The 21,952-nt window shown below is 28.6% G+C and overlaps 4 protein-coding genes across 7 annotated transcripts; 1 reads left to right on the top strand and 3 right to left on the bottom strand.

Annotated features, from left to right (window-relative positions):
- The first annotated feature begins 136 nt into the window (after positions 1-136).
- Positions 137-3,331, top strand: LOC130678386 (uncharacterized). Of its 2 annotated transcripts, none has more exons than XM_057485539.1 (2): positions 137-264; positions 1,743-3,331. In XM_057485539.1, the coding sequence occupies exon 2, from the start codon at positions 1,781-1,783 to the stop codon at positions 3,191-3,193; it is 1,413 nt and encodes a 470-aa protein (XP_057341522.1). In that variant the 5' UTR covers positions 137-264; positions 1,743-1,780; the 3' UTR covers positions 3,194-3,331. The 2 variants fall into 2 exon arrangements, with proteins under 2 accessions (XP_057341522.1, XP_057341521.1); XM_057485538.1 differs by having other exon boundaries at positions 193-347; positions 1,743-3,329.
- Positions 3,332-3,586: 255 nt separating this feature from the next.
- LOC130663319 (uncharacterized) lies at positions 3,587-8,800 on the bottom strand. Of its 2 annotated transcripts, XM_057462466.1 has the most exons (4): positions 7,935-8,800; positions 4,663-7,711; positions 4,493-4,590; positions 3,587-4,101 (listed from the first exon to the last, which is right to left on the bottom strand). In XM_057462466.1, the coding sequence occupies exons 1-4, from the start codon at positions 7,975-7,977 to the stop codon at positions 4,067-4,069; spliced, it is 3,225 nt and encodes a 1,074-aa protein (XP_057318449.1). In that variant the 5' UTR covers positions 7,978-8,800; the 3' UTR covers positions 3,587-4,066. The 2 variants fall into 2 exon arrangements, with proteins under 2 accessions (XP_057318449.1, XP_057318448.1); XM_057462465.1 differs by having other exon boundaries at positions 3,587-4,590; positions 7,935-8,799.
- Positions 8,801-8,942: 142 nt separating this feature from the next.
- Positions 8,943-10,762, bottom strand: LOC130663320 (DNA-directed RNA polymerase III subunit RPC8). Its single transcript, XM_057462467.1, has one exon. It carries the CDS (start codon positions 10,610-10,612, stop codon positions 10,001-10,003), a length of 612 nt encoding a protein of 203 aa, XP_057318450.1. The 5' UTR covers positions 10,613-10,762; the 3' UTR covers positions 8,943-10,000.
- A 2,064-nt stretch (positions 10,763-12,826) lies between these two features.
- Positions 12,827-21,187, bottom strand: LOC130663899 (putative ankyrin repeat protein RF_0381). 2 transcript variants are annotated; one of them, XM_057463455.1, is made up of 4 exons: positions 21,058-21,187; positions 20,868-20,977; positions 16,991-17,060; positions 12,827-16,905 (listed from the first exon to the last, which is right to left on the bottom strand). In XM_057463455.1, the coding sequence occupies exon 4, from the start codon at positions 16,864-16,866 to the stop codon at positions 13,066-13,068; it is 3,801 nt and encodes a 1,266-aa protein (XP_057319438.1). In that variant the 5' UTR covers positions 16,867-16,905; positions 16,991-17,060; positions 20,868-20,977; positions 21,058-21,187; the 3' UTR covers positions 12,827-13,065. The 2 variants fall into 2 exon arrangements, with proteins under 2 accessions (XP_057319438.1, XP_057319439.1); XM_057463456.1 differs by lacking the exon at positions 20,868-20,977 and having other exon boundaries at positions 21,058-21,183.
- Positions 21,188-21,952: the final 765 nt, after the last annotated feature.

Raw genomic sequence — 21,952 nt, 5'->3', positions numbered from 1 at the left:
TATTATACATATGGCACGTTACTATTTATTTAGATCACGGATTACTATCAGCACTACAATAAACCACTTGGGGACACAACAACGTGGTCCTTCTTTTTAAACAATCCACCGACATGAACACCATTCGGACCAGTTGTACCAGCACGTCGGCTATCTTCAGTTCGACTTGGACTGTTTTTAGAGTGCGCTAGTAGTCCTCTCACCAATACCACCAATCCACCACCAACTATTTTGAATTTAATATATCGCTGCGTCTCTCGCTTGGTAAGTCGCCATAACAAATGACAGGCTTCAATACAGATCATAAACAAGTACTGATTTATTTACAAATAATCAAAATAATAAATGTAAGTTTAGAAATTTAAAAAATATTAATTAATTAAATGAGTGTGAATGTAGCTGACAGTTGTCGATTTAAAAAAATTTGAAACAAAGAAATTGAAGTTAAACCGAATAAAATTTAAAAAATGCGCATTTATAGAATTTGAAAATCAGCGCGTGCATTTTTTTTTAATTTTCTAATTATTTAATTTGTTTATTTGTAATTTAAAACTTATAACATCTGCTACATTCATTTCAAAATTCAGTACATGCATTTTTTAAAATTTTATTACTTTAATTATTTAATTTTTTGATATGTAATTAAAAAATTTTCGTATGTCTGCTACATTTACACTAATACATTCATGATGGTTAAGTTACCGGACATGTGACAATTTTTAAAACTTTGAAATAATAAATTAAAATGTTTATATAACAAAAATAAAAAAATGCACGTCTAGAAAATTCAAAATTCAGTACATGCATTTTTTTAAATTTTATTACTTTAATTATTTAATTTTTTTTACATGTAATTAAAAAATTTGCGTATGTCTGCTACATTTACACTCATTAAAATAAATGATACTGAAATTAGTCGACGTCTAATAATTTTTGGATTTATTTTCAAAACGATAAATTATAAAAAAAAAATTGCACCTATAGTTTTTTAAATTTTCTACATGTGAATATTTTTAATTATTTTTTTTTTCTTTGTAATTGATTTGTTCTAAAAATTCTAACATTCTTAAATGTCTACTGACTTCAGAATCATTAAAATAATGAAATTGAAAAAAAAAAATGCACGTACTGATTTTTGAATTACCTAAATACGAATTTTTCATTTTTATTCTACTGACATTTTATTTATTTAAAATTTAGCTGACAAAATAAATTAATTTTAATTTTAAAAATATGAGTGTAAATGTAGCAGACATCAACAAATTTAAAATTATAAATAAATAGAGTAAATAATTTAAAAAACAATATTTATAAAAAATGCACATGTTAATTTCAAAATTTTTTAAAATTTTATTTTATTAATTAGTTACTTTATTTAGTAATAGTTTCAATTTGTCTGATGTCTGCTACATTCACACTCATTTAAAAACAAGTTATTTAAATTTAATTTAAATTAAAATTGAGTTTTATTTTAAATAAATATAAACTCATTGATTATAAAAGTAACAAAAGAAGTATTTATGAATTATTTTAAAAAATTGTATCCTCTTCTAAAAAGTTGATGACCGGATGTCGTACCGTTTTACGTCACTTCTGTGACTATTTTATTCGGTTGTCGATTGGTCGACTGAGATAGTGGCGGGATTTTTAAAAGAATGGAGGCGAGCGAAGCGAGCATGTTGTGTCTAGTAAATTAAAAAAATAGAAGATATAAATTAATCTGATTCCTTTTTAATCACCAGATTGCCTCTGGGAATCACTGACGGTGGCTAGACGAATAATGGAAGGCGAGCCCAATTATGCTACACTTGAAAACGTCCAGACTGCTGTAGGGGAAGAAAATTCGTATGTACCAAATCCTCGTGCTCAAGTCCGGCCAACAAGTGAAATCATGAGTATTATGTCACCGAAATACCTTTGCCATAGATGCACAGAGCAATCATTAGTTTCACTATTGAGAGATCCGATGATACCTCGAGAAGACAAGGCTCTATCCGTTTATCTCTTTATGTTCCCATATGTGGAAGCAGCAATTGCTACAAGGGCCACAATCGTATTACGATCCTATGTCCTACCAGAGGCAGGAGCAGGAAAGGATTTGGAATCCCAAAAGTTCTTCATGGCAGCTGTCGGATTATTTACACTAGGATTTGCCCATTCGAATGTGAAGCGAATCTATGATCAAGTGTCAAGACGCTTGAAAGCTGCGTGTGTGTCCGGTGGATTTCTTACTCTTAACAGTCGTGATGTTCAAGCGGCTGCTGGTCAGGTTCACTGGACGCAGGGAGAAGCAGCACCAGTAATTAATGACATTCTGGGGAACATTATTTGTTACAATAAACAGTTCCAGTATCAACCAGAAATCCCAATCTTGGATCTAGCTCCACTGGATGAGATTGCTGCTCGTCATGATATGCACCGGTTTTCGAAGTATCTTCTGGAGCAGATGAGAGTGGTATACCAGAATTACCACTCATCATCAATTAAGTTTGTTCCTGCAATAATTGATCATTTTGCAAACTCCCTAGGCCAAGATCATGCAGCATTTCAGAAGGAGGTGAAAAGCTTTAGACTCATTCAACCAACTGTTGTTGGATCACCCTATATTGGGCTTAGAGCACAATTGCCTGAAGCTTATCGTATCAGGAACTTCCCACGCCTCGTTTATGCGGGGTTACTGTATCACAAGAGAACATTAACAGATCCAAGAGATATTGATTTCTTCAAAAACTACAAAGTGGATAAGATCAAGCACCATATCCCCCTTAGTGACCAGATATTTATTGAGGAATTGGTTAACATATTCCCACTGCCAGAAGTATCCAGTCTTGTTATCTCGCTTAAACTGGCAACTCTAGAACGTGGACGACAGATAGCTGCCAGCAAAGATCCGAGGCTGATTCGAGAAGCATTAGATGAGCTACGAAGAGATCCAAATAGAGGGCCATGGGCAGACGAAAAGATTCATCAAGAAGACTCTGCTGCTATTGCTATAATGGTAGAACAAGCAAAAACCATTGTTCGCGAGAGAATCGATGCGACATTTGAAGTCAAACGGATGGCTGTTGGAGCCATCAATGATGCTACTGCACGTCAACAAGCCCAGATAGAACTTTCCAGGTGGAAGGACAACATGGAACGCGAAGCGTTACAAAAACTGGACCATATTAATAAAAAATTTAAAAGAGAGTAAATGTTGCAGACATCAGACAAATTTAAAATTATTAATAAATCGAGTAAATAATTTAAAAATTATATTTATAAAAAATGCACTTATTAATTTTTTAATTTTTCAAATGCGCATTTTTTTAAATTTAATGTTATTAATTATTTACTCTAATAATAATTTAAAATTTGTCTGATGTCTTCTACATTCACACTCATTTAAAAACAAGTTATTTAAATTTAATTTAAATTAAAATTGAGTTGTATTTTAAATAAATTTATATACTCATTGGTTATAAAAGTAAATAAAAGTATTCATGATTTATTTAAAAAATAAAGTGTAATGTAATTTAATTTTTTATTTTACATAAATCAAAATTGTTACAATTAATAAACTTATTTTATAAGTATGAATCTAGCAGACATAAGACAATTTATAAATTTTTAATAAACAAATTAATTAGTTTATTAAAATAAAAAAAATGCGCATGAGTGTGAATGTGACAGACATCAGACAAATTTAAAATTATTAATATATAGACTAAATAATCAATAAAATAAAATTTTTTAAAAATGCGCATTTAAAAAATTCAAAAATTAATGAGTGCATTTTTTATAAATATTTTTTAAATTATTTACTCTATTCAGTTATAATTTTAAATTTGTCTGAAGTCTGCTACATTCACTCATAAATGCACGCACTGATTTGTCAATTATCTATATACGAATTTTTATTCTACTAACATTTTATTAATTTATTCAAAAATTCAAAAAATTGCCTCTTGTCAGTTACATTCACACTCATACTTATTTTCAGTTTACTTATAAAAAATAAAAAAAATTATATCAACAGTTTTTATTGCATTAATATATAAATTAATAAATTCTTACTTGACGCAAATTAATTTCTTGGATGTTTACTCGAAACTTTGTAGCCTGCAATAGTAATTTAAATTAATATACGAAAATATACAATACAATTTATCAATAAAATTTGAAATTTACAAATACAAAAAAAATAATAAATAAATATAAACATTAATAATAAATCAGCCAATGTACAATTAAAACCGTCGGTCCCTAGTTATTTCACAGTATATATAAATATAAAAAAAAATAAAATAAAATAAATTATTTATTAAAAGCTAATTATCCTTGACGTCATTTTGTTTCGATATTTTAACGGCTGAGAATTGCTGGCCAAGTATCTTCATAACTTCTTTGTGATTAAGATCACATTCTTTTTTAACAGCTCCATAATTTTCTTTTACATAGAGCGCAAACCCACTGGGCTGTTTGGCATTAGGTGTTTTAAGTTCTACTCTACCTGATCTAGTTTTCCGATTTACCAGCAATTCAAATTGTCCATAACAGTGGCCACATCTTTTTCTCGCAATATCCAACGATTTTGAGTGACGTCCAATGCTGATGAACAAAATAATAAATTAATATCAAGTGACAATAAATAAATAAATTAATTAATTAATTAAAACTTACCTGTATCCACAATTGATACAACGATAAGTAAATTTAGTAGTTATTTTATAATCATGGCAACGTTTAATAGGCGGCAATTCGGGAAATACTTTCATAGCTTTAGAAGCCCAAGATTTCCAATACGGCCCATGTCCATCAGAAACTCCATTGACCAACCAAGCAGCGGCATGACACATTTCATGAACAAGAGTATCTCTGACTCTGTCCGGCGTATCAAGAATTTTAGTTGCTAAAACAATGCGTGAAGATCTTTCCAATCCTCCCAAAGCTTTTTTCGAGGCTTTGTTGTAACAAAAACCAGCAGTCCCACGCATCCTGACGTTCCACTCAATGGTCATGTCACTCGGTAACTTACATTCAAATATTTTGTCATTGTAAAGTTTGTACAGTCGATGACAAAGATCATCTTTGGTTAATTTATAATTCAAACGATACTTTTTAGCTTCTGGATGAACTTTATCCATCGGGACATCTGCAGAAAGCGATTTAAGAAAACTCATTGTTACTGCAGGACGTTTGAAAGTCGCTGGTGGCAATTTTGATGATGGAAAATTTTTTAATTTTGTTACTGATCTCGGAAGAATAACATCACCAGGATCATACTCGCTTGTAAAAGAACCAGAACTTTTATCATCGCTGAATGACAATCGTTTCTTGTTGTCTTTAACTGCAGGGGGTTTGTCATCATCAGTATCTGAATCACAAATTTCAATGACTTTTTTATGCAACGTAGACATTGGAGTTTCTTTGCGTTCTCGAATAGTTTGACTAGGCGGTCCAGGAGTCGTCAGAGCTGTCATATAAGACGTCTCTCCTTCATCTTCTTCAGAACTGGGCCAGTCATTTATAAAACTATCCCGTATCTTTTTGACATTCGGCGGCGCCTTCTTTATCGTTCTTGAAATGGGTTTAATTGATCTAACTATTTTATCAGATCTTCTCCTGGAGTTATCGTGATTTTTCTTTTTTGTTTTGTCTAGTTTTTTTTCAGATCGTGGGTTTATGGGTGTAGAATCAGCTTTAGGTAACAGATCATCAGCTTTATCGCGCCAAGAGTTACCGTACAGTCGAGTTAAAATATCTTGGCAGTCCTCGATTCTCAATTGCGGTGTTCCTGTTGGAGTATCATTTTTTAGTGTCTTATTGTTGGATCCAGAACCTGGTGTTATATTTTTCACAGTTTTATTTACAGAACTTGGTGTTATATTTTTCACAGTCTTATTTATAGAACTTGGTGTTATATTTTTCACAGTCTTATTTATGGAACCTGGTGTTATATTTTTCACAGTCTTATTTATAGAACCTGGTGTTATATTTTTTACAGTCTTATTTATGGAACTTGGTGTTAAATTTTTAATAGTCTTAGTAATAGAAATAGGAGTGTAATTATTTTTTGGATTTCTAGCTTTCGTTTTTTTAACAAAATTATCCATAGTAGTTTGTGCTGGTTTTATTTTTTCTAAAAGTTTGGAACGTCCTCCAGTACTTGGTGTATTTAAATTTATTTTGCCAATAGATTCCGTAAGCTTCAAACGTCCTCCAGTACTTGGAGTATTTAAATTTATTTTGCCAACAGATTCCGTAAGCTTCAAATGTCCTCCTGTACTTGGAGTATTTAAATTTATTTTACCGACAGGTTCCGTAAGCTTTAAATGTCCTCCAGAACTTGGATTATTTACATCTGATTTAGCAGCTGAAGTTGAATTTATTCTCTCACGAAATTTATCACGATTATTTGGAGTCTGATAATTTTCTTCAAGTCTTTCTAAACTACTGTCACCAGAATTAGGAGTAGTTGGTTGAGAAGCAGAAATGATACTGAGTGAAGAGGTGTCACTTTGCCGATCAAAAGCATTAGTCATAAGCCAGCGAGAAATATCTTCTTTCTTACGTTCTGATGGCGATAATGACTGACGTTCTATTGGATTTAAATACCCAATAACACGTGTGTCAGTAAATTTTATTTCTCTACCTGGCTCTTTATAATCTTCCACTTGATTATCTAAATTATTATGATCATCCAGCTGATTATTTTTATCTTCCTGAGACTCTGAAGTCTCCGAAGCTGTTTCGTCAATCCAAGCCGGATGTTTAAATTTTGTTCTCAATTTTTCGCTACCATCCGACGAACTACTTGTCTCCAACTCAGATTTATCAACTACATCTCTGTCTCTCATCAATCCCGGCGAGTCATATTTACGTTCAATTTTATTTTTTTGCCACTGCCCCGGCGAGTCATACACAATACGCTGAGATTTAACGACTTTTAATATCTTGCGTGTCTCTTTCTTGGTCAAAGGCGTTGTCCGTTCAATAAATTTCCCCGAATTCGGAGTTATGCGGCCTTCGTTAGTAAGTTTATTAATAATCCTATCAGCACTTAATCCCTTAGCGTCAACAAACTCACGTGTCTTTTGTATTTGCTCACACTCTTGCCTGTCTCCACTTGCATACTTCCGGTCAGATAATTTACTATGACTTTCCGAACGTATAAATTTATTTTTAGCTGGTGTTCGTAAATCTTTTTCCGATAAATAATTACCTGGATTTTGTGTGTCATGGCCACTGTCATTTGAAATTACCGAGCCATTACTTCTCTCTCTATTTATTTGCGTTGATGTAAATATATGTTTTGATAAATTTTTACGTCCCTCATCTTCAGTCCACATTTCAGATGAATTTATACTACTGATAGTTAACGAGGGTGTCCTTTTAACATCTCTATTGTTTTTTAATCCAAATGTTTTATTATTTTTATTGTTTCTATCTGATGAAAATAACTCGTCGTCACTGGAGTCACTTATGACAATAACTTCAGAAGGTTTATCTCCTTGTTTCTTATTTATATTATAATTTATGTCATTTTCATCAAGTGTATCATTAGCCATAATACTGTTCGTTACTTGCAATACAAAGTCCTCAGAATTTTCACTGTCTGATGTTATATTAAATGTTTTATTACCAAATAATTTTTTAAATTTACTATCACTCATATTTTCTTTGTCATTATTATTATTATATGTTTTATTTTTAACCGATAATGGATATCCTGAAACAAATATATAAATAAATATTTATTTGAATAAAATAAAATATAAAAACTTAATGCAGCAGACATAAAATTTTTAAATTACATATAAAAAAATTAAATAATTAAAATAATAAAATTTAAAAAAATGCATGCACTGATTTTTGAATTTTCTAAACGTGCATTTTTTTATTTTTATTTTGTAAAAAGTTCAATTTATTATTTAAAAGTTTTAAAAACTTACGTCTATTTGTGGTAATGCCTCGTATGTTATTGCATGGCTCCATTATAAATATATGTAATTTATAATTATATATTTAATAAATAGTAGAAAATATATATTGATTTTTCGAGTTATTAAATATGACTTTTAAGTCATAAAAATATTGTTTGATAAAAAATAAATATATCAGCAGAAAACAAGTAGTTTATTGACATCTCCAATAAATTTATTTTATAATCACATGGCAATTATTTAATCAGTAGTATTGTGATGATGGAAACTAAGATTAATTTTTGTTACAAGTACACTTAAATTATTATAAATAAATAAACAAATTTAGACACGTGTTTTTATTATTTGTGGGATCAACAACTTTGAAAGCGTGCTCAGCTGATTTGTCCGTTGAAATTTACGAAATTAGCAGTGCTACCAACTATGGCTATGGTTAAAAATTAAATTTATAGATGGCGAGGTTGATTTGGCGGGGTTTTTAAAAAGTGTTTTATTATATTATTTAAAAAATGTTTAATAGTATTTTATTTTAACAGTATGTTTACAAGTTTTTATTCATTTATTTGTATATATATATATGACACTAAAAATAACAGACATCCGATAACTTTTTTTTTTTCACATAAACAAATTACATATTTTTATACGTGTGATGCATCATAGTAATTCCGTGAAAAAAGATTCCAAAAAAGTTCGATAGTTATTTACTCTATTTTTATTAATAATTTTAAATTTGTCTGATGTCTGCTACATTCAAATTCATTTAGAACTTCAACAGGAACTTTTCTTTAAATATTGAAAAAAAAATGATACTGAATAGCAGACATCTGAAATTTTTTTTTTAATATAAAAAAACGTTCCTGTTGAAGTTCTAAATGAATGTGAATTTAAAATTATTAAGAAATAGAGTAAATAATTAATGGAATAAAATTTTAAAAAGTGCACATTTAAAACATTTTTAAATTAACATATGCATTTTTTATAAATATTATTTTTTAAATTATTTACTCTATTTCTTAATAATTTTAAATTTGTCTAATGTCTGCTACATTCATACTAATTTAGAACTTTAAGTGGAACCTTTTTTGAAATATTGTAATTTTGATATTTAAAAAAATGATACTGAAGTTAGCCGACGTCTAGTAATTTTTAGATTTTTTTCAAAACGATAAATTATAAAAAAAAAAATTTTAATTGCACCTGTAGTTTTTTAAATTTTCTACACGTGCATATGTTGATTTTATTTATTTATTCATTTTTTTTGGAATTGATTTATTGAAAAAAAAATTCGAAAATTACAATGTCTGCTAACGTCAGGATCATAAAAAAAAAAGTTTATTTAGGACTTCATATGAACGTTTTTTTATTTTTATGGAGCTATTGGTTTATGATGGGAACTTTATCGGAACGAGGATAAAATGTAGTAAAAATACGTTGGTGTGCCGTCAACTGATTCCAACAATTTTATACCACGACAAGTGATCCCTACAATTGATCCCACCGACATCTGATCCCATCAACAATTGATCATCAATTGATTTTTATCAACAACTAATTTATATAATGCAACTCTTTATATTTACAGCAGTGAATTTTAATTACTTATGTCATAGTAATTAATTAATAATTAATTATTTTATGAATTTGTCAGTGGGATCAGTTGTCTGTGGGATCCATTATCGTGTGATCACTTGTCGGGGATCAGTTGTCATGGAACCAAATACGTTTAGAGAAATGTTTTAAAAAAATTCTTCTTTGACTTAAAATTCACTTATAGAAAGTCCCAGATAAACTTTTTCTTTTTTATCAAAATTACAAAAGTTCCACTCGAAGTTCTAATCGGTCTCCAGTAGAAGGTCCATATGTCGAACGTTTTTGAAATCTTCTTAATAAATTTTTTTAACACGGGAGCGCGAAAAATTTGGATTTAAATATGCATTTAAAATTCATTACTTTCATTAATACTGAATTTGCTTATATAAAAATCAAATAAATGCCGGTTGTCTGCTGGTTTAAGTCATAAATATATGTATGTGTATAAATATATTCTATGTTTATAACTCTAAATAATTATTCTATGTATTTTCCCACCAAGAAAGTAATCCCAAACCTGGTTCATCAATCGCGCCACTTAAAACGTAGGGTGAAATACTTTTATCAGACTTTGTAGTAGAATCAGTAACATCCTTAGGTCCTTCAGGAAAAGTTTCCACAAAAGATTCACTTACGATCCTAAATCTCAGTGGCTCGCCGATGTCCATAAACAGGTCGTGTTTTTCTCCATCACCGGTGTCGTACTCCCAGACCCAAACTTGTTCAGTTTGATCAAATCTTGAGGGATGTTGAAGTTTATTTGGAGGTATTATGATGTCTTCAAAAAATCCAAGACTTACTGTAACACCTTCAGGATTGCAGCTGCGTATTTTTCCAATAAGAATTTCTTCCATGAAAGGTCTGAATACAATGTAGCGAAAGACAACTTTAGTATGGGATGATCCATCTCCAGGAAAAATAAAGGATTCTTCAATTTTAGTGATGTCGTATAATGCAATACACACACCAATATTTAAAAACACTTTGTTCGCAAGTTTTCTGTTCAATTCCTCTGATATTGCATCATTCAACTTTATTTTAAACTTCCATGGCGGTATTTTGACAACATCTTTAAATTGTGTGAGAATAAACATTATTATAATTTTCGAAAAAATGACAGTTAGTAAATTAAATATTAATTGATCACATGTGTTGGAATGTTTGTTTATTATTAGACGAGCACACACGTTTCACTTGGTAGTAACCTCAAAATTTTTGTAATATCACGTGGTTTGATGTTGATGGCAAAGGCCAGTTTCAAGAGAATAATTGTCCGGTTAATTGTCAGCAAAGTACTTTGTTATTTAACTGACAAATTCTCCGATAATAACAAGAATCAATAATATTACAGTCAATAATGAAATAATGATAGTAAAGTTTGCGGACGGACATCAGACAATTTTAAAAATTTTTAAATAATAAAATAAAATTTTTTAAACAAAAAAATTAAAAAAATGGGTTTGTAGAAAATTCTTAAATCAGTACATGCATTTTTTTTATAATATCAATTTAATTGTTTAATTTTTTTATAGGTAATTAAAAAATTGTCTTATGTCTGCTACATTTACACTCATCAATTTAATGCAGTTATAAAATTTATTAATTTTTCATGAGTGTGAATGTAGCAGACATCAGACAAATTTAAAATAATTAATAAATAGAGCAAATAATTAATAAAATTAAATTTAAAAAAAATGCGCATTTCAAAAATTTTAAAATAAATAAGCGCATTGTTTAAAATATTATTTTTTTGAATTATTTACTCTATTCATTTATAATTTTAAATTTGTCTGATGTCTGCTACATTCACACTCATAATTTTTCCTAAGATTTTGCAACATTAATTATAACAGAAAAAAAAATTAGAGCCACTTGAATTACTCTATATATAATGATTTAAAATTTGATATTTAATTGATCTTTAATCTTTAATTTTTATGTGATCTAAATATTCTAATTGATAGGAATTAGCTCGAGTTAAACTTTCTGTTATATTTTTATAGAAAATTTTTATTAAAATAGATGTGATTAATTAATATTCGATATTATACTCTTAGAGTTAATGCGATAATAATTTTAAAAAATTTTATGTTAAATTACAAAAAGTCTATATGCGATAAAATTAAGTAATCAAAATAATTTACATCTAATGGTGGGAAATCGGTCTAGTAAATACACATTATTTTATTTTTACCTACATCGTTTAGATTTTAATCACAATTGCATAAAGAAAATACTTACTTGTTGTTTGATTAACAACTTTTAGAACTTAAATTTTAACTTTGTTGCATCTCTGTATTAAAATATTTAAAAATACTACGTAATTTTGAATCAATAAAAATTATGTGTTCAAATCAAAATATATTTATTAGACTTTTCAAATCAGTTGATGCAAGTATCCCGGTTTAATAATTTTGATTAAATTTATAAATCTATATATAAGAGAGTCATTCAGGAATGTTATAGTTTTTATTCATGAAATTGAATCATAACTTTTAAACAGAGTTCGTAATAGTTTAATATCGAATTTATAGAATCAGTTATCACTGATCTATAATAAATTTTAATAACATAATAATTATTCTTATCACTTTTTTAAATTAAAAGAAAAAAAGACTAAAGAGAATATTTATTTCAAATGTTTTCATGAAATGGTAAAATTTTAATTATAACACGTGTTTTTAGTCAAAAATAGTACAAATTTTAAAAAAATGTGATCACAATTTTAAAAAATATCAACATAAATATCATTAGTTTATAATTAAAAGTATCTTTTACGATTGTAAAAAACCCGCGTTATTTTAAAACATAATTATGATTTGAAATTAACAAATTTAAATAAAGAAATTTCAAGCTGCTACATAAATTAAATTACACATACACATACTAGACATTTTGTTTTATCTTATAGCAACATAATACTTGTAATTTAAATATCTTTAACAAAATAGAAAATAAATATAAGCAACTTGTTAATCAGAAGTTAGAAAATAAATAGAGATAAAAAATATTATATGACAGCCTGAATAATGAGTAGCTGACTATAAAATTAATCAATTATTTCTATTCATACTGATAAAATTAAATATAATAATTTTGTGGTCTCTCTGTAATGTAAAAATATCATTAACTAAGGGCCAGTTTTTCAAACCGAGTTTATTTTTATCCGGGTTTTAATTAATATTGCTAGTATATCTATATATTAATAATATATAGATATACCAGCAATGATAATTAAAACCCGAATAAAAATAAACTCGGTTTGAAAAACTGGCCCTAAATATTCAGGTTTGTCTACGCAACACTTAACTTGTAATGAATATGAAAGTTTTATATTAAAAAAAAAAAAAAAAAAAAAAAAAAATGTTTTATTATTAGTAAATTCACAGAGCTGCATTTTTTAAAAACTGAATTTTTTACACCTAGCTCTGAGTCGAGTTTCATATTGAATGTATTTTTTTATGAAAGTATGAAAAAATAAAATAATTTTCTACATGAAAAAAACATCATTTATATTTTGTCGAAAGCCAAATAAATAGTGATATCATCAACGTGAAGATAAAATTTTAAAATCTCTAGAAGTTAAATAATAATTTATTTGACTTATAACATCATACGACAAGTTACCATAAAAAATAAGAGAAAGAATCTTATTAGATTTTTCCAATAATTGCCGTCTTCTTTGTGCTTCATCTAGGTGGTAGCTGATCATCCCTCCATATAATGGGAATTGTAATAATAACATTTCGCTGTCAAATTTGACGTAAAAATTAGTACGACTCAAACCTAAAGCTATTTTATGCCTGCTCTTAGTTATTACATCGTAATATGATAAATTAGTTTTCACGATTTTCGTTTTTTTCATCAGTTCAATTTCAATTAAGCATTTGGCATACAGATTATTTAATTTTTCGTCACTTAGATCGTGTAAGTTTTCATAATCAAGATGTAAATTAGCAGCTTTAAGTTTAACAACATGTTCCATAATCGTTTTTCTGATAGGGCTACAGCTATAATCAAAAAATCGCACTATGCCATACTTCTCAACTTGAATTTTAGCACCTGCATTTAGAAGAACATTTACAATAAGCAGATGACCTCCATTGACAGCATAATCAAGGGCAGATGCATTCTTTGTTAGTGCATTAATATTAGTAAAATTTTCGCTCATTAACAATAATTTGACTTTTTCGATATTCACATATTTTAATTTCACAGCAGCATGCAGAAGAGTTTCCCTACAACCAGCCTCGCGAGTATCAATGCAATTGACATTAACACGAGTAGTCAATATCAGCTCCAATATTTTGTGACTGTGATATTGAATAATATCAAACATAAATAGTGGATTATTCTTCTCAACCAAACTCATATCAACCTTATTTTCAATCAATAATTTTACCATTGAAGTTTTCTGACAGTCAACGGCAAACTGTAATAAACTACATTGTGAATCACTGATACAATTAGTTAATGAATTGTAACAACCATCACGCATTGTAGCCCATTCTTGACTACGGCAAAGATCATTTATATTTGCACCGCGATTTATCAGATATTCAGCGATTCGATAGTTGCCATTCATGATCGCATGTTGCAATGGCGAGTAATCTTCATCAGACGATAAATTGATGTCAGCACCACTGTCCAATAATATTTTGACGAGTTCAAAACTTTCTTGTCCAACGGCAAAGCCGAGAGCTGTTTTTCCGGCCATGTTAATGGAATTAACATCTGCTTTATTCTCAATCAGTAATTTCGTTATATTTTTATTGTTAAAAATAACAGCAATATTTAATGGTTTTAAATCACCATACCAAGTATTAACGTCAGCTCCAAGTTTTATCAAATATCGAGTCAGTTCAAAGTTATTTGCGTGTATAGCTGTAAGTAGCGGCGATTGGCCGTAAGATTTATTCACTTTAGTCGTATCAATATTGATTAGCATTTCTAATATCTCAAAATCATTTTTTACAATAGCTATATGAAGAGGTGAGTTCAAGGAGTCTAGAGAATCTTTAACAGCCGCCTTATTCTCAATCAGTAGTTTAACTACTTCTTTATTTCCATTAATAATGGCAATGTTCAATGGTGTGTCATATTTATATCCAGTATTAATATTTACTCCATGTTCTATCAAATACTTGATTATTTCGTAGTTGTTTTGACGAATCGCTTCATGTAACAGTGGCTCGTGTGAATCGATAGATAGATTAACATCGATGCTAGGAGCGTTGATTAGTAATTTTACTATATTCAAATTACTAATTTCAACAGCTTTATAAAGAGCTGAATTTGATGAACAACCAACTTCAATAATTTGATTAACATTGGCTTTATTGATAATCAGTAACTCGACTATTCTATCATTCTCATTCTCAACTGCACGATATAATAGTGTTTTATTATCAAAACATGTATTAACGTCAGCTCCGTGATTAATCAAGTGTTTAGTAATTTCATAATTATTTTTATCAACAGCCACATATATTGGTGTCCTTGCTGTGTGCGATGGATGGATATTAGCACCAGCGTCCAAAAGTAACTCGAATATTTCAAAATTATCACTTTCTATAGCTGTAGTTAGACATGCAGATTGTAAAAAAGATCTGCAGTTCACATCGGCTTTATATTCAATAAGTAATTTAACGATTTTCTTGTATCCTCTTCTAACAGCATTTTGTAATGGTGTTATTCTCCATACACCAGAGTCATTGACGGCATTGACGTTAGCTCCATTAGTAATAAGATATTTCACAATCTCATAATTATTGTTTTCAATCGCTTGACTTAATGGTGATCCAGAATTAACATCAGCGCCGGCGTCAACCAATATACGCATCAATTCAAAGTTATCTTTTTTAACAGCCACTTTAAGAATATTTTCTCCGTTTTTTAAATTAACGTTTGCTTTATTTTTAACAAGTAATTCTGTCATTTTTGTGTACCCTCTGCTAACAGCAATTTCTAATGGCGTTTTTTCCCAAAATGAACCATTGATATCATCGCCATCATTAATCGAATCATTAAAAGTTTCAAAATTATTTTTAATAACAGCCAAGTGTAGCGGTGGCACAATTTTACCAGCAGCCAATGGATATATTTCAAGACCAACGTCAAATAATAATTCAAAAATTTTAAAAGTACTATTGTTCCAAGCAATTTTTAAAAGTGATTTCAGACTTTTTTTGACAGTAATTTTAGCTTTGTCAAGTAATAATTCCACGATTTCGTTATTTCCTTTAATGACAGCAATTTTTAATGGTGACAGATTATCATTATCAAAGACGTTAACATCGGCACCATTCTTAAGTAATAAGTTGATTATTTTTTTATTTTTCTTCGTAACGGAAACGTGCATTGGTGTTTGTCGTCTGCCATCAAGAGAGTTGATATTAGTTCCAGAACTGATCAAATATTCCGTGAATTCATAGTTTTCTTGTAAAACAGCCAAATGTAGTGGCAATAAATTGGGGGAATTCAAATCAGCGATCGCGTTAACTAACATTTTGAATATGACAAAATTACCTTTTATAATCGCTGCTGAAAGAGCTGTCTTGGCGGCTGCGACTTTAATATTAATGTCTGCTTTATTTCTGATTAATAATTTGACGATCTTCATATTTCCATTTTCAACGGCAATTATTAATGGTGTTTGATTGTTGTAAATAGTATTTATATCAGCTCCTCGTTCAATAAGACGTTCAGTTATTTTGTAGCAATTTTTTTCAACGGCCACGAATAACGGTGGCAAATTTACCGGATTCACTTCAGCGCCTGCATCCAATAATATTTTGAATAAATCAAAATATTCATTTTTTATGGAAAAAATTAGAGCTGTTTCATCATTTTTTGTAAATACATTAATATCAGCGTTGTTTTCAATCAGCAGTTTCACTAAATTTAAATTATTTCTTTCAATGGCGATCTGCAGAGGGCTCCGTTTTGCTTCAGTCAGAGCATTTACTTTGGCCGCTCGTCTGATAAGGAATTTAGCAATTGCGTAGTTGTTTTGATCAACAGCCAAGTGCAGGGGAGTATTATTATTATACGTGATATTTATCTTAGCGCGATGATGAATTAAAGTCTTAACTAAACTTACATTACCGGATCTAATAGCCAAAAAAAGTGCCGGTTCACATTTTGATGTATAAGTATTGACACGAACGTTATTTTGTAGAAGGAAATTGATTAATATCCAGTCTTGTTTTTTTACCGCAAGTTGCAAAACTGTCAGCTCTTCGTCTGGGGCTACTTTACATTTTGTATCAATGTACATAGTTCCTTGCAGAATCCGATAACGAACTACCTGATATGGCAATTTCGATACGATCTGTCGTCTAATCATTTTACAATAATGATATATCTTTTTTGTTTTTGTTTATTCCTACAAAATAAAAAAATAAAAATTTATATATTATTGTCATCGTTTTTGGATCCACGTTCAAGTTTTAAATAAAATTTTACTTTACCAGTCACTATTGACTAATTAGCGCCGAAATCCTACCACCCGATTTCGATGATTTAGTGGTCTATGCAATCCTGAAAAAAAGTAACACAATACTTCAGATAAAATTTTAAATTATTATTTAAATTTATTAATTTTCAGCTTTCATAAGAAAAAAAAATAAGCGACTAAGAGAAGCAGAACAAGTAATTTATAATTTTAAATTGTAGTATATTACACACCTAGGGCAGTAAAGTAAGAAATGTCTCAGATCACATGTAATTGTTGAACATGTGATCTGAGGCTTTCTTATTTACTGCCCAAGGAGTGTATACTTTGTTTCTCCTCGACGGAGGCGGAAGCGGCAACTTCAATTGGCACAACAGGACGAAAGTTGACGCTTTTTGCCCGGAGGTGAGAAAAAAACTTATTTATGATTTCAATTTATTATAGTGATTAAGTTAATTTAAATATTAAAATGTCTAAGCATACGATACAAAAATTATCATTCAAATAATTTATAGTTTGTATTAAAAATAAATATTTCTCACTATCAAGTATAACTTCTCTTAAACTCAATTGTTTCTTTAAATTCGCTTGAACCACAGAGAGATTTACGTATTGTTGTAATTTTACTTATTTTTTTAAATATGTAATTTAAAATTTTTTTCATTAATTATTATGATGCATAAATACTTATTGTAAACTTTTGGTCTTAAATAAAAAGCTATAATTAAATACCAAGTAACAAATAAAACTGACACTCAATTGAATATAATCTGAGATGATATATGTATATACATATACGGTGTACCGCATACCATAAAAAAATCTGTCTAGCTCCTTAAGCTCGAAAACTTTGTCGTGAATACATTTTCAAGATCTTCGAGCTCGAAAATACTTTTGTATGCCGTTCTTTTCGAAAAAAATAGTTTTTTACCATTTTTTCTCCAACGATATCTCTCAAACGAATAAATCGATTGAGACGGTTGAGGTGGCAATCGACGCGTTTTTTCAAGTTCTAAAGCTGATCGAATTTTGAATTCGATTTTTCGAGTCGTTTTTGAGATATTTCAAAAAAAATAAAAAATAAAATTTTTTTTTAATTCTTTCGACAACGGTTTCTTTTGAACGAATGAACCGATTTTGATGGTTGAGGTGGCATTCGACGCGGCTTATAAAGCTCTAGAGCCCAGTCCATTTTGGAATCAATCCATCGAGCACATTAAAAGTTATCCGAAAAAAACACTTTTGAAAAAATTTTATTTTTGGAATATCTCTGAACGAGCCTTACCGATCAAGCTCAATTTTCTTACAGCTTCAAGATATTGACAAGCCGCGTCGAATGACACCTTAAAGTTCAAAATCGGTTCATCCGTTCAAAAGATACAGGTATTTACATACGTACGTACGTACGTATATACATACATATATACACTCGGACATCATCGTGAAATTAGTCAGAATAGCTTCCTAGGACCTCAAAACGTCGGCATCTGATGAAAATTTGATTTTCGTAAATCGGACCGAAACCAATAACTTCCCGAATTTTTGAAAATTTACAATTTTCTTAGCGGGAAGTTAAAAATCGAATACTCATATAATGCGTAAGCTAATCATGAAATGTGATTCCTCACAATAAACATACGATTGCCGTACCTCCACCATTGATCTATGAAAAGTTTTTTACTGGGGTCTTTGTATAAATGTATTGTAAGATAAAAAGACTTAGTACCCGATCCCTCGATGTATTTGTATAGATATATTGAGTGAAATTTAGTAAATATAGATATACAAATACATGAGTGATCGTATACTGGGTCTCTTACCTTACAGAAAGAAAAAAGAAACAGAATTTCAAATAAAAAATTTGAAATTTACCATGAGTGTAAATGTTAGCAGACACCAGACAAACTTCAAATTATTAATAAATAAACTAATTAATTAATAAAATAAAATTTTAAAAAATTTTTAAATTAATAAGTGGATTTTTTAAAATTATTAGTTTTTCAATTATTTACTTTATTTGTTTATAATTTTAAATTTGTCTGATGTCTGCTACATTCACACTCATTATTTATCGCGTACTAGTTGCATACAGTAATTAGGAAATAATTTTTTTTTAGCTACACTAAGTAATTAAATGACGGAAAATAATGATACTAAAATCTTATAACGATGACAAAAAGTATACTTACGCGTAATAGTCCCGATGAAAAAAGATTTTGTCTAATCATATATGATTATATATGTTCATATACATGATCATATATGATTACCCTGGTTAAAAAAGAGAATTAAAAAGGATCAAAAAGAATTAATTTTTCAATATTTTTAATCCTTTTTAATACTGCCAATCCTCTCTTAAATGGCCACGTTACATGGCTTAATCCTTTTTAATTCTCTTTTTTAACCAGGGTATATATAATCATATATGAAGTTATATATAATCATGCATGATTATATATGGGGTCATATATAATTATATATAATTATATATGACCCCATACATAATTAGATCTGATCATACCTGGCTGTTATGAGCCCATATATAAGTCTATATATGATCAGATCTGATTATATATAAGTCTATATATAATTATATCTGATCAGATCTGATGATATATGAGTCTCTGTATAATTAGATATGATCATACCTGGCTGTTATAACCCTATATATAATCATACATAAGTCTATATATGATCAGATCTATTTATATATGTCTATATATAGTTAGATCTGATCATATCTGGCTGTTATGACCCCATATATAATTAGATATAGGCCTATATATAATTAGATCTGATCAGACATGACTGATATAAACCTATATGTAGTTATATATGTCTATGTATGTTTAAATCTGATCAGACTTCATTGATATGAAACCTATAAATATATATGTATATTAAATAATATGGCAATTTTTTAATATCAATGTTATTAAATATTAATTCTGTCAACTATCAATCAAACTTAAATCCCCAATACTTAAAAAATATTCAAAGGTTTCGGCAGCAATTTAAAAGTATATATCGATATCGATTGATATACGAATATTTATAAGTTTATAGATAAATAGATTTGATTATATGTATCTAATGAATTCTACTGTATTTTATGTACTAAACCAAATTCATCATTAGGTGCATTATTTACGTAGGATATATCAATTTGATTATTTGAGTTAAGTAATGCCATAAATGTTTTTTAATTGTAAGTGTATAACAGAATAGAGGATCAGACTACAAACCACCGATAACCAAAGTTAAACAGCATCGACGTGGGTCATTAATTGGACTGGTGACCTCGTAGTAAAATAATAGTAAATGGTTAATAATTTTTTTTTTTTTTTTTTATTTAATTTTAACCAACATTTATATTGATGAAGACAATAAATCCTAATTAAACTACTTAATTAATAATTTATAGATATTCTAAATAAGATTATAAAAATGACTATATTCGTTCATGCATGATTATATATAATCATATATGATCATGTATAAACAGATCAAGTTATGCATGATCAGACCTGGCCAATTTTTGGATCTGATCATATATAGACAATTATGCATGATCATATATGATTAGACAAAATCTTTTTTTATCGGGGTATTAAAATTATCACCGATAAACGTCAGTACGGCGTTATTCGTTATTTTAAAAAATAAAATAAATAAGCCGATAATTTTTTAACATAAATTAAGGTAAAAGCACCAATTATTGACACTATAAGCGACAAGATTGTAATTCCATTTTTTTAAACATATTAACGATTAATATTATTGAATTTTAATTTTAACATTGTCTTATTTAGTTTTTTAACTAAACAAATTCATATTTTTTTATAATAATAAATTAAATTTACTAATTAATTTAAAGCGATAAAATAAGTTACCCGGATACACCAATTATTGACAGGTTAAAAACCCGACTGATCTAACTATTGACATGCTGTTGCTCCAATTATTGACACCCTTAATGCCCATGCGTCACTGATCTGTTGAACTTTATATTTACTTTTTGAAAATAAGGTTAATTTTTAATTTAATTAAATAAATATTTATTTAATGATGTTTTTCACTCACCTTTATTTTAAACAAGAAACTAATAGAAATATTTTTTAATTAAATAAAAATCAATTAATCATTTTTTTAATAACAATTTAATATTATACATATGACAGCGTGGGTTCTCGAATATTATGGTTTAAGTTTTTAATGGATTTATGTTTGAAAAAAAAAAGACGTTATGGCGCTGTCTACTGACCTGTCAATGAGATACAACTTCAATATTATGTACTAATTATTGACATCCACTATTTTAAAATTAAAAAGCATATAATTTACTGTAAATATATGATATTGTTAATTTTTTATATTTTATTTACTTATAAAAATAAAGTTGATGTGATTAGATGGAAAAACTAATTAAAAATCATCGTTTCAAAAGACTGCTTTTCTAACCGCAATAGTTAAGAAAATTGACGCTCACAAGCTGTTTCGATAGACTCGAATGAATTTTATTTTTATTATTAATGAATTTTTAATATTTTTCACTAACAATAATTTTGTTTCGATTTCTTAAATTATATAGATTCTTTAAAAATGTATACGATCATTATTAATATAGTAGGTAATTAAATATGTTCTAAAATAGGATAGGGCGTCAATAATTGGTGCTTTTACCTTATTCAAAAAAATTTTAAAGACACTGCATTGTGTCAGTGACTCAGTTCGTTTTGAATTGGTCTCGTTTTTAAATTCTTTTCAAAACGATATGTTTGAAAAAAACAAAAAAAAAATATTTAAAAAAATTGCCCCTATAGTTTTTTAAATTTCCTACATGTGCATATTGTTTTTTTGTTTTTTAAATTAAATTGTTTAAAAAAAATTCAAAAATTGAGAATTGTCTACTAACTTCAGGATCATTTTGTTTTCCAACAAAATTAGTTCATTTGAAGTTCGCTAGGTAGCATTAAAA

This window comes from Microplitis mediator, chromosome 2 (genome assembly GCF_029852145.1).
Source record: "Microplitis mediator isolate UGA2020A chromosome 2, iyMicMedi2.1, whole genome shotgun sequence".
Taxonomy (NCBI): Eukaryota; Metazoa; Arthropoda; class Insecta; order Hymenoptera; family Braconidae; genus Microplitis; species Microplitis mediator.
This window is presented reverse-complemented; position numbering and strand designations above follow the sequence as displayed.

Coding starts and splice junctions, on each gene's coding strand:
- LOC130678386 (XM_057485539.1), top strand. CDS start 1,781: ATGGAAGGCGAGCCCAATTATGCTACACTTGAAAACGTCCAGACTGCT.
- LOC130663319 (XM_057462465.1), bottom strand. CDS start 7,977: ATGGAGCCATGCAATAACATACGAGGCATTACCACAAATAGAC. Junction 7,712..7,934: donor AGGCATTACCACAAATAGAC/GTAAGTTTTTAA, acceptor TATTTGTTTCAG/GATATCCATTATCGGTTAAA. Junction 4,591..4,662: donor TGTATCAATTGTGGATACAG/GTAAGTTTTAAT, acceptor TTTGTTCATCAG/CATTGGACGTCACTCAAAAT.
- LOC130663320 (XM_057462467.1), bottom strand. CDS start 10,612: ATGTTTATTCTCACACAATTTAAAGATGTTGTCAAAATACCGCCATGG.
- LOC130663899 (XM_057463455.1), bottom strand. CDS start 16,866: ATGATTAGACGACAGATCGTATCGAAATTGCCATATCAGGTAGTTCGT.